This window comes from Zalophus californianus, chromosome 15 (assembly GCF_009762305.2).
Source record: "Zalophus californianus isolate mZalCal1 chromosome 15, mZalCal1.pri.v2, whole genome shotgun sequence".
In the NCBI taxonomy this organism is placed as follows: Eukaryota; Metazoa; Chordata; class Mammalia; order Carnivora; family Otariidae; genus Zalophus; species Zalophus californianus.
Window position 1 is genome coordinate 88,722,412 of NC_045609.1, and position 12,635 is coordinate 88,735,046.

Genomic DNA, 12,635 nt, shown 5'->3' on the forward strand with positions numbered 1-12,635 from the left:
ACTGAGGGGTCTTTGAGTTCCCAACATAGTGAAAGAAAGTCCAGGCACATGGAGGCACCACCCTGAAATTTCAACAGATGATCCTAAAAATTTTCAGGGAGGAACAAGCCTCCACTGTGGTAAAGGATTGTAAATTCGAGTGCCTGTGAATTTCTTTCTTTCTTTCTTTTTTTAGATTTAATTTACTTAGAAAGAGAGCACGAGTGGGGGAATGGACAGAGGAAGAGGGACAAGCAGACTCCCTACTGAGCAGAGAGCCCAATGTAGGGCTCAATCCCAGGACCCTGAGATCATGATCTGAGCCGAAAGTCAGAGGCTTAACACACTGAGCCCCCCAGGTGCCCTTGCTTGTGAATTTCTTAATGACACTCCTAGAAGGGAGGAGACAATGCCTTCACAGTCTGAAGGAAGAGGTCTCTAACGTAGAGTTCTATGCTTAGGCAAACTACAAATCAAGTGTGAGGGTGAAACCAAGACATTTTCAGGCTTGCAGTATCATTAGAAAAATGATCTCCCAGACACGGCTTTTCAGCTCCACCCGAACAGGTGAGTGAATCAAGAAAAAAGAATAGATGGCTGAGGAGGGCCAGCACAGGGGGATAGGAATCCTTTGGGAGATGGAGAGGGAAAACCCAGACAGAAAGACCATCTACCCAGACTGGAACTGACTTAGGAGGGGTGTCCCAGGGACAGACTCCCGTCCCTAGCCACCCTCCCTGGCTGGACTAGGTGGCCACAGAAAGGAAGCCTCCCGGTGGATTAGAACAGCAGGATCTAGTGCGTGCCTAAGAAGGAATGATGCGCCCTAACACCGGGTTACAGGAAAGTCTTTTGGCAGAGGGCAGAAGCTTTCTAATCCTTACAAGACAGTAGAGGACAAATCTTCCTGAATTAGGGGAGTTCTCCAGAAAGGCCTGCGTGCTTGAAAATGTACTAAATGTCTCCTGGGGCAGGTGGGGAGGGTAGGGGGACATGCGAGAAAGCTCTTCACTTACCCTTTATCTTGAACTTTGTATTTTATGTGTGTTACCTGTGTGTATAAACACCCGTGACCACACACAGAACAGTGTCGTCGCCAAGAGCCTGTCTCGCAGCCCCACTTTGGACGTGTTGAGCCCTCCCCGGCCCACCCTGACACGGCAGCCACGCTCGGACTTCCATCCAGAGGCTCCATGAGGTCCCAAGGTGAAGGCGCGCCCCTCGCTTTTCTAAGGCAGGAGAGAGGCACCTCCTCCACCTTCTGGTCGCCTTTCTCACGTCTCCTTTGTAAGGAGACACGAGCCACCTGGACGGCGGGCCCCATCCTCCCTCCGTGGGGACACGCGCCCAGCAGCTGGGCTGCACGCACCCACGGAGCCACGCTCGCCCTCACCCTGCCCTGCAGCCTGCAAGTGGGCCGCACCTCTAGGGGAAGCCCCAAATCCAGCCCAGAGGGTCAACTGGTGCGGCTGCCGCCCGGGCCTCGCCTCACCCCGCGCTCCTCGCTCCTCGCTCCACCTACCCGCCTGCCCCTCGGTGCCTCGGCACCCCAGGCCCACTCCCGCACAGGGTGCCTCCACCCGCCCCGCCCCTCCCTATCGCTCCGCCTCCAACCCCGCCCCATCCACCTCGAGCCCCGTCCCGCCCCTCCCCTATCGCTCCGCCTCCAGCCCCGCCCCACCCCTATCGCTCCGCCTCCAGCCCCGCCTCCCTCCCATCCACCTCCAGTCCCGTCCCGCCCCGTGCCCCCATCCCGACGCCGGCCGCCCCGTGCTCCCACCCCGTCCCACCCCTCTCCTATTGCTCCGCCTCCAGCCCCGCCCCGCCCCTATCGCTCCGCCTCCACTCCCATCCACCTCCAGTCCCGCCCCGCCCCGCGCCCTACCTCCCGGCCCTGCCCGGGACCCCTCGGCGCTGTCCGCACTTCGGAGCGGCGGGGGCGCACGGGGACTGCCCCGGCCGGCGCAATGGAGTCGAGTGGAGGCCGCGCGGAGGGCTTGGGCCGCGGCCCGCGGGTGCTGGTGGTGGGCAGCGGCATCGCGGGGCTGGGCGCCGCTCAGAGGCTCTGCCGCCACCCGGCCTTCCCGCAGCTGCGGGTCCTGGAGGCCACTGCCCGCGCCGGCGGCCGCATCCGCTCGGAGCGCGGCTTCGGTAACGGCCTCTCCCGGAACCCCTTCCCCGAGCCCATTTCCGGAACCCAACGGGTGTTGCCCGGGCTCTGCCGCTCCTGGTCCGGCCTGCACCTGGGTTAACCGACCCGGAAGCCTTACCTGGCCCCCAGAGTGAATCTCCGCCCCATCCCACTTGATCAGGCCCAGTTCAGGGGTCCCCGAAACTCAGCTGCCCCGTTGGCAGAGCCGGCCCTTGCCGGGGAGGGTAATCTATGTCTCTGCAGTCGCTCTGGTTGGGTCCCACAAGGAGCTCCCCCTCCAGTCTCCGGGTCACTCCCAGGCGCCCCTTCTGCCCCCCTGCCGGCTCTCCAAGTGTCCTTCGAAGGCGGGTGCAGATCAGCACCCCCCCTTCAAATGTTCCCCTTAAACTAGGTCTGACCAGGCCCTAGGACTGTAGTCTTCAGGGACCATGTGTCCCTGGGGCTGTTTTTAGAGCATATTTGGGAAGGGCAGGGCTGGTGTGGTCCAGGAGAAGGGCTCAGCGTGGGCCTTTGTGGGGAGAGAATCTCAAAGTGTCATCTGCTGCCCCTCCCAGGTGGTGTGGTAGAGCTAGGTGCTCACTGGATCCACGGGCCCTCACAGGGCAACCCGGTCTTTCAGCTGGCTGCCAAGTACCAGCTGCTAGGGGAGAAGGACTTGTCAGAGGAGAACCAGCTGATCGAAACTGGGGGTCATGTGGGCCTGCCATCTGTGTCCTACGCCAGCTCTGGGGTAAGTGTGAGCCATGAGTTGGTGGTGGAGATGGCTAGTCTGTTCTATAGTCTCATAGACCAGACTCGGGAATTCCTGCACATGGCCGACGCCCCAGTGCCCAGCGTTGGGGAGTACCTGAAGAAGGAGATCAGTCAGCGCGCGGCTGGCTGGACAGAGGATGAGGAGACCAGGAAGCTCAAGCTGGCCATCCTCAACAGCTTCTTCAATGTGGAGTGCTGTGTGAGCGGTACCCATAGCATGGACCTGGTGGCCCTTGCACCCTTTGGGGAGTACACTGTGCTGCCGGGTCTGGATTGCACCTTTCCTGGGTATGTGCATGCCCCACCCACCCAGCCAGCCCTCTGTGTGCCCTGGGCCCCCTGGGGCCCCACACCCAGATCCCCTCCATGCACCCTGGGACCCCCTCCATTTAACCCAGTTCCCCTACCTGTGCTCCTGGAGTCCCTCCCTGCACCCTGGTCCCTCTCCACATACCTGGGGCCTCTCTCCATGCACCCTGGTCCCTCCTCTGTGCACCCGGGTTCCCTCTGAACCCTGGCCCCCTTTATGCACCCTGGTTCCCCTCCATGCACCCTGGTACCCTTTCCATTTACCTCAGATTGGGCTTTGGGAAGCAGGGGAAGGGTGAGAGGGTCAGGAGGCCATTTGTCTTCATTGTTTTAGAGAGATTGCTCATTTGTTTCTCTAGTTTTGCTCACTGGGGAAAATAATTATTTTCAAGAAAAGGTGGTTTTAAAAGAAGGCCAGTGCATCTCATAACACTTTCTTCCTCCCATGTTTACGAGGCCTCTTACGTGCTAAGTGCTGTGTGAGGCTCCAGCCCCTGGGATGGACAGACAGCTCGCCCCTGGGGCAGGTGGCTGTCCCCCCACTGAGCACTCAAGAGGCCCTCGCAGGACTGCCCCGCTGGGCTCTCCAGTGTCACCCCAAGTCTCCTGGCAGGGGAGGGCATTTGTGATCAGAAGTAGGGTTCCAGGCAGGTGGGGAGGAGGCCTTGTCCTCCCACGATTACCTCCATTTGCTCATGCTCACCTAATCCCCCTGTTAGCCTGGGCAGTGGTAGTGGTGTTCCTGAGGTAGACTGCAAACCCCCCGGGAGAGCCCCTGCCCTCCCTGCAGGGCCACCTCCCCAGGCACCTCCCTCTGAAAACACCAACACCTCTGTCTCTCCTAGTGGCTACCAGGGGCTCACAAACTGCATAATGGCCTCCTTGCCAGAGGACGTGATCGTTTTTAACAAGCCTGTGAAGACCATTCACTGGAACGGGTCCTTCCGGGAAGCCTTGTCTCCTGGGGAGAGGTTTCCAGTGCTGGTGGAGTGTGAGGACGGAACCTGCTTCCCCGCACATCATGTCATCATCACTGTGCCCTTAGGTAAAGCCCATTTTCCCTGTCAGGTTTCCCCTTGGTCACCCACCCCCGGGGCCCCGGCAGTGGGCTCTGGAGTGTTTGTTCAGGTGCTAGCTCACATTTTCAATCTAGTTTCGGACAGGCTCATTCTGTTGTGTTTTGTAGCAATTGCATGCTGTGGAATTGAGTTTCACAATAAGAGAAAATGCATGTCTTGGTTCTTCCGAGGTCGTTTATGGAAAGGCTGGGACTGCCTCCAGAAGTTCACCAAGCTGTGCTTTCTTGGAGGCGGAAGTGGGTGTGAAAGCCAGCTCTCAGGTTCAGGCCTGGTGTAATCAAGGAAGGGCTCAAGCATATGGTTCTGTTTAATTGTAGATCTGACACCCAGGACAGAAGCCATTTTGGCAATTTGACAAGAGGTGGAGGCGGCTGTGAGCCAAGCCCTGTCTGTGCATCTCATTTACTCTGCAGGCAGCTGGGATGTGTATGTCCCCAGCCTGTCTGACCGATGCAAACCGAATCACGCCACTTAACTGTGCAAGTTCACAAAGCTAGTGGGGGCCAGAGCTGATGGAAGACGCAGAGCAAGCGTCCAACCCGCCCGGCTCTGGGTTCCTTCAGGACGGACGTGCTGGCTGTGGGTGAGCTTGCTCAGCGCCCAGCTCCTTTGTCCCACACACAGAATCACACTGGACATATTAGTATAGTCTGCTGATGCTCTGTTTGCCGCCCCCTCTTTTTTTTGGTTAATAAAATTTTTGTCAGTACTTCCAAATCAGCACATGTAGATCCATCAGTCATTTTTTTACCCCTGCCGCCGGTGTCTGTGTGTGCTCGCTGGGCCCCTGCTGTCATCAGTGAGTGCATTACTGGGTCTGTTGATACTGTTGCTACTGTTCACAAGGAGCCAGGCCACCTGTCACATTGGTTCTTTATGGCCACATAGTATTTTCTTGTAGGTAGGGGTCATTGCTTAATATTCCTTAGTTGATGGAAATTCAGCTTATTTTCACTTTTTTTTTGTTTTACATAGCATTTTCCATGTGCATTTAAAAACACTTGTGTGAATATATCTGTGGCATAAATCGCAGGAGTGGGAGCGGCTGGGTTGAGGGTCTGGCAAATGGGACTGTGGGTGGAGGCATGGTGACCCTTCTGTGGGTCCTCACAGCCTCTGTGGATCTGTTTCCTCTTGGGCTGTGTGTCCTTTACTTCCTGGCTTGCAAGTTATCTGTGTTGTACGGAGACTGGCTTGTGCTGCAGATAGACCCTCTCATTGTTTGACTCTGGCCCAGAATTAATTTTTTCTGCTGGGCAGATTAGTTTTCATGTAGCTTCTGGATAAAGCCTGTATATTGTGATGCTACTCCAAACTATTCTAGAGCAGCATGGTTTGCAGACGTTGAGAGGCAGACAGGTTGAGAAGTGAGAAACCATCCTACAGAGCAGTTTGGGTGGGGCATGAGAGCTGTCCCTGCCTGATCAGGTGGCCATGGGGCCTTTCCTGTCCCTCTGCTGTGGTGTCGCTCGCTGAGGCTGAGTCCCGAGGGCCAGAGCCAGCCCGATTTCTGGAAGCGCAGTTGAGCTGGGGCTGGTGTGGGTTAGTGGACACAGTCTCTGGAAGCCTCCTTTCTCTGACTCCTCTGATGGACGTCAGGGTGGGTTCCTGTGGCTGTCAGTTCCAGTTAAAGAGATTATGTGGTGTAAGTTGAGTCCACTTGTGAATTTCAGGTTTTCTTAAAGAACATCTGGACACCTTCTTTGAACCACCACTGCCCCCTCAGAAGGCAGAAGCGATCAGGAAAATAGGCTTTGGGACCAGCAATAAAATCTTCCTGGAGTTTGAGGAGCCCTTCTGGGAGCCAGACTGCCGGCACATCCAGGTGGTGTGGGAGGACACGTCGCCCCTGGAGGACATCACCTCTGGCCTACAGCACGTCTGGTTCAAGAAGCTTATTGGCTTTTTGGTCCTGCCTTCCTTTGCGTATGTATGCTTCTTGAGTTTCTCTGAGGAAACTTCAGGGGTGAGCTCTGAGGGGGCTGGTTCTTTGGCCTTAGTTTTGTTGAGAATCCAGCAGCGTGCTGATTCCCTGGGAGGCATTTCTGGAGGATTTCTGGGTGGAATTCCAAGGGCACTCCAGAGCGCTGATGACAGACACTGGGGCCCAAACCACTGCAGGGACAGACAGAAGCCTCTTGTAGGCAGCCTGTTGGTGTGTCTCAGGTCCTTGGATGAGCTGGTGGCCTGGAGGGCACGTTCAATCAGTAAGAAAATATTTACTGAAATTCCCAGGAAGCTGGGGTGTAGAGGTGACAGAAGGAATTTGAAACACAGAAGTGTCTATAACTGGGAGACAATATTTAAACCTGATGCAATAATTGAGCAATATATCCTTCTAAGTCAGGAATCAAAGACCCATTAGTGGCTAAACTGTATGGTCCATCTATAATGCATAAATAATGCAGTGTATATGGACTTGGTGTGAACTCAGAAAATAAGACCATGAATCATTTAGGTAGGGAGGGACTGATTTTTCCAGCAAGATCAAAATATGTGGTTAGCATGTTGTAGTCAATTGGCAGACACAAGTCCAAATTTCCACACAGAGACATGGCAGGATTGGGGACCATATTCTGGGCCTGGAGGACAAAACGCAGGCATGCCTGCAGCTAATTTCATCCCCGACAGCCACAGAAGCTGGGTGCGTGGGCTCCTCCCACCTAGGAGGGGACCCTGCACGTGTCCTTTGGACTGAAGGTAAAGCTGACATATCCAGGGGTTTGGAAATGTGGCCAGGGTCGTGGATGTGTAGGGGAATGGTGGCTGGGTGTGCTCGGCGGCCTGCCCCACACTTGGCTCTGTAGCCTGTGCTCAGGACATTGGTGGAGACAGCAGTCATCGGGATATTCTGTGGGGTAGGATGGTGGCTCTCACACTTTGTGGTCTCTTTAAAAATATTGAGGATTCCAAAGAGCTTTTGTTTAGGTGGGTTGTGTCTGCACACTTACCACATTAGAAATTAAAACTGAGAAATTAAAAATATTTATTTTTTAAACTGAGTAAATCTATACCGTGTTAGCATAAATAACATTTTTTGAGGTGGGGAGGGGCAGAGGATGAGAGAGAATCTCAAGCAGTCTCCACCCTCAGTGTAGAGCCCGATGTGGGGCTCAGTCTCAAGATTCTGAGATTATGACCTGAACTGAAATTGAGAGTTGGACGCTTAACTGACTGAGCCACCCAGCACCCCATTATACTTTTAAATGAAAATATATTAACATTTTTAAATGAAAAATAACTATATTTCTAAAACAAAATTTAGTGAGGAGAGTGGCAATGCTTTGTCTTTTTTCCTCATCTCTTTACTGTCAGGCTTAATAGCGGACAGCTTGGCTCTCAAGGCTGTCGGTATGCGGTGGTGCCACGTCTCATTCCACTTGAAGTAGATGAAAAGTCTTGACTCAGATACGTAGTTCAGAGAAGGGGTAGTGTTTAAATAATCTTCAGATGATTGTGGGTATTCTTTGATACAGCACCAAAACTTAAGAAGTGGTCGCTCCTTCAAGGTGAGGCACAGTGTGGAATCTGAAAGCTCGTCCGTGGGTGTTTGTGCTCGAGGGCACCAAAATGCACTGTCCGTCCTGCACTTTGAGTGGATCTTGCACCTGCCCCTAGTTTGGGCATTCCAAACATTGATATGTTTCATTGTACAACATCAAACAATTAAGTTTATTAATATCACCACGGATCTCAGGAAAGTCTCTTGGTATTGGGAACATATCAAGCTGTTGGTGGCAGATACAAGTTTTCTAAAATTGTCATTTTTGCTTTAGAGCTTAAATTTTATCATTGGCAGCAAATGCTTGCAGTTGTTTTCCTTGTGATAGACATACTGCTCATTTTCGAGAAAATGTCTGCCAAACACCCAAGTTTGCATACCAGCCACGTTCTTTCAAGTAAAAATCGTGTCCACGAAAGAAGCAGCTGCTTAGTTGGCAGCTCGGACCACTGCCCAGGGCTCTCCGGACGACTGTCCCACATCTGCACGTCCACGTGCAGCACAAGTGCTTTATGCCCGTATCTCATTTTGTCACACAGAATGTTGGAGACATGTACTCAGGAGTCAAGATTTAATACAGTTAATAACTTCTACTGCTTTCTCCAGGACATTCTCAAGTGAATTTGGCATTTTATTTATTTATTTTTTTTGCGGTGTGTGTGTCGGGGAAGAACACTGCGTGTGCTGGTGCGGTTTGTGTGCTGGTCCCGATTCTGCGAAGGGACAGCCGTTCACACACTGTGGGCCTTGCACGCCCGTGTGTATGTTGGCAGAGTAGAAACAGCAAACACTGTCTCAGCCTTAAGAAAAGAGTTGTGACCTCACAGATCCCTGGGGGCTGGTGCCCCGGGGCAGGGTTGTGGGTCACACTCGCAGTCCAGGTGCTGTAGTGTTGTGTGCACAGTTGACCCGGCTGCAAGTCGTCTCAGGGTGCATCTCCCACACAGGTCTGTCCACGTCCTCTGCGGGTTCATCGCTGGACTGGAGTCTGAGTTTATGGAGACGCTGTCCGACGAGGAAGTGCTCCTGTCTCTGACCCAAGTGCTTCGCAGGGTCACAGGTACCGAGTGTGTGTGGCCGGGCACCACGGGGGCTCCTTGTTGGCGAACTCTGGACAGGAACCCAGCTTGGCGCTATAACCCTCCAGGGACAGTACTTCCTGATATTAGTGGGGTCACTCAGAGTTCTCATCTCTGAGGAACCGAAATGGCTTTGCAAACACTTTCCACTTCTTTTTTCTGTTTCTGGGTGTCCTGAATTAAGCAAAGCGGTGAGACAGGGAGAGCCTCTGATGAATACACTCAGGGTGAGGTTTTCTTTCCGGGAGGTTTTCTTCGTTTTAAATGGCAGGGTCTTAAAGGGAAGCTGGATTGGGGCTAGGGGGGCCACGGTACCACACTGACGCACATCTCTGGGTGCAGGAAACGCCAGGCTCCCTGCGCCCAGGAGCATGCTGCGCTCCTGCTGGTACAGTGCCCCATATACCAGGGGCTCCTACAGCTACGTGGCTGTGGGCAGCACTGGGGACGACATCGACCTGCTGGCGCAGCCCCTGCCCGAGGAGGGCGCAAAGGCGCAGGTGAGGCGGGCACGGGTGCGGCTGGGAGCCCTGCGGCTGGGTCCCTGTGCTTTTTGAAACTAGGAATCGTGAAACATGTATTATTTTATCAGAATTTTACATGCACTTAGGCTAAAAAGCATCAGAAAATTCTACAGTTCTGGTAGCAAAATAACAAAGTAACAAAATAACAAAATACAGCAGGCTGCTGGAGGGTACCCAACATCCCCTTCCCAGACCCCTTCCCAGACCATCAGGGCTGAGTCTCAGCTCCAGATTTACCACATCTCTAAATAACACGCTTATGCTGCCACTTTTTACAAAACACTCAGTCGTGGAAAACTTCGGATGTGTGCACAAGCAGGCCGGACCTTTGGGCCCCCACCTGCAGCTTCAGCGCTGTGCCGTGGTGGCCGCGGCCCGTCCCCCCACCTCTCCACTGTGTGATATGACATCGTTTCACTGCAGACACCCCGGAATGGGTCTCTAAAGATAAAGGATGCCCTCTAAAGATGTGTAACTATAGCAAAGTTATCCCAGTTAAAAATTAATGATAATTCCTCCATATTATCCAAAACTCAGCGTTCAGTTTCCCCAGTGCCCTATAATCTCTTTATGGTTTGCTTGTTCCATAATGTTGCTCCTTGAATTTTCAGTTTTAGGCGTCCCCGATTGACTCTCCCTATGGCAGATAAGGTTTTAGCTCTCTTGCACTCTGTCCACCCAGCACTTCGCTCTGCCCTGGCCTCCCCATGTGTGATGTGGTACTTTTGTTAAGACCACACTATTCAGTATGTCCATCATCTGGTTTGCTCCAGGCCCTGTCCACATGTGGCCTGTAAGGACACTGTGGTTCCTTCCCTGCCTGTTTGTAGATGTGAGTGTGTGTCTATGAGTCTGTGGGTGGGTGTGTGGAGTGGAGTGTGTGCAAGTGAGTGTGACTGAGTGCATGAGTGAGGGAGTGTGTGCAAGTGAGTGTGACTGAGTGCATGAGTGAGGGAGTGTGCAGAGCTCCGTTTTCCATGCACTTCTTTGCCTAGACTCTGCTGACTCTTTCCATCATCTCTTGCTTCCTTCCCACACCCCAGTGTCAGCTTCAGCTCCTGATGCACAGCACCAGCCTGTCTGGCACCCCTTGCCCCACCTGCCCCATGCACTTACTTTTTGGAGCATTTATTCCAGTAGCTTCCTGACGAGGGGGTGCAGGGGAGGTAAATTTTATAGAAAGTTAAGTTTGCATGTGTGGAATTGTGCTTTTTCTACCTTAGACTTCAGGTGTTCCAGTCCTGTCACTACGTAACAAACCACCCGAAAACCCACTGGTGGAAACAACCACTTTATTATGCTCACAGGTTCTGTAGGTGGGCGCAAGGGACCGTCTGTTTCTGCCCATGGTGTCTGGGGTCTCAGTGGGGAAGACTTGGCCTATGCCACAGTCACTCAGGGCTGGGGTGGGGGTCATCTGAGGCTGCTCGTCCTGCACGCCTGCCCTGGGCTGGGACACTGGCGGGAGTGCCTGCCTGTGGCCTCTGTGTGGCTCAGGCTTCCTCACAGCACGGCTGCTGCTGCCCACGTGGCGGCCCAGCTAGGATGTCAGAAAGTGCCGCTCTGCCATACTCCACTCCACAGTGGGCACAAGCCTGCCCAGATTCAAGGGCAGGATGCAGATCCTACCTCTCTATGGGAGGTGTCTCCAAGAACTGGTAGCCCTGCAAGAGCTACACGTGGGGTGTAAATCCTAGTTTGGAGGCACGTCCCTCAGCGTTCTGAAGACATTCTTCAGTGCTGCTCCTGGGAAGTCCAAAGCCATTCAGCTTCCTTCCTTTCTTACCTCCTAGGGAGCTTGGGACTGTCTCAGCTCTCTGTTCTTTCTCCTCCTCCTCCTCCTTCTTTTGTGGGGTTTTGTTGTTTGGATGGGGGACTGGTCCTCATATTTTTTTTATCTTCTTCCCTCCTAATTTCCATCTCTTTGGGTTTTCACTTTGTGTTTTGGGTGAAGTTCTTAACATTGCATCCCAAACTGTCTGTCGAGTTTTCCATTTTGCATTCGCTTTTGATTGCTGGAGTGCTTGCTGTCTGCGTACCTGCTCAGGCTTCCTGGCCGTCTCAGGGCTCAGTGGGATTAGTGAACAATAAAACCACACATCAGCTCTGTAGCCACAGTGAGAGGCGTGTGGCTGCCGCCTGATTCCTGGCACCTAACCCTGGCTTTTCTTTGCAGTTCCAGATACTGTTTGCAGGGGAAGCCACACATCGGACATTTTACTCCACCACGCACGGGGCTCTGCTGTCTGGCTGGAGGGAGGCCGACCGGCTCATCGCTCTGCAGGACCCCCAGGCACAGCTGCCGGGGCCCTGGCTCTGAGCCCTGCTCCTCCTTTTCTGAGCCCAGCACTGCCCCTCCAGTGCTGGGTGACATCATCCCTTCCTCTGACAGTGTCTGGCCTGGCTTGAGATTTGGGGATGTTAATGACAGCCTGCCTTTTTTGGTGACTGGGGGCAGCTCTGATTTTTCATGTCACTGAGTCTGGCCAGGGCCCAGCTTGAACTGAGTGTGAGGTCTTCTTGGAGAAATGAGACACGGGACGACACCACTGCTGCCGAGGGCATGCACATAAAGTTGTTAAAGCCTCCATGCCTCCTCATTCTTGTACCTCAGGCCTGCGGCACCTGTCACTTCTGTCTTCGCCAGGCCCCAGGCCTGGGCCATTGCGGGGCCAGGTGCCCCCTCCCCTCAGTTCCCTGGACTTTGGATGCTGTGGTTGCCCCTTGTCACTGGCACCTTCAGGCATTCCCGAGCTCTCATTGCTGGTCTCAGGACCGCACCGACAGATACTTTAGCAGATACCCACTGTACGTTGGGCTGGGGGAGGGCCAGAGAGTGCGGACACATGAGTACAAAGGGCACCCCATCCTGACCTGGGGCCAGAGGTTTTCTAAAGGAAGGGAATAAAAAATGAGGCCTCAAGAGTGCAGAGGGGTGGGGTAGTTGGGGTGTCAGGGTGAGTGGGGAGCATGGTGCTGTGGGCAGTGTTGGGGTGAGTGTGTTGGGTTGCCCTGGGTGCTCTGCTCAGCCGACCCCATCTTGCCTTGCTGCATCCTCAAAGCGTCCCAGAGAATGGGTCAAAGGGCTGCTCTTTCACAGTTGAGGAAGGGACAAAATGCCTAGAGTTCAGGGTCAGTAACTGCTCAGTCTCAAGGCTGCCACTGCAAAGCTTGGGCTTCTGTCCCAGCTTCTTCCCAACTCAGGACACCCAGAAACAGAAAAAAGGCACAGGCCCTGACCGGAGGCTGGTGCTGCTG

The 12,635-nt window shown here is 53.9% G+C and overlaps 1 protein-coding gene across 1 annotated transcript; it reads left to right on the forward strand.

The window, feature by feature from the left end:
• The first annotated feature begins 1,785 nt into the window (after window positions 1–1,785).
• Window positions 1,786–12,075, forward strand: PAOX (polyamine oxidase). The gene is made up of 7 exons (XM_027596117.2): window positions 1,786–2,130; window positions 2,686–3,172; window positions 4,039–4,238; window positions 5,946–6,198; window positions 8,722–8,834; window positions 9,196–9,353; window positions 11,554–12,075. Exons 1-7 carry the CDS (start codon window positions 1,947–1,949, stop codon window positions 11,695–11,697), a joined length of 1,539 nt encoding a protein of 512 aa, XP_027451918.1. The 5' UTR covers window positions 1,786–1,946; the 3' UTR covers window positions 11,698–12,075.
• The last annotated feature ends 560 nt before the right edge of the window (window positions 12,076–12,635 follow it).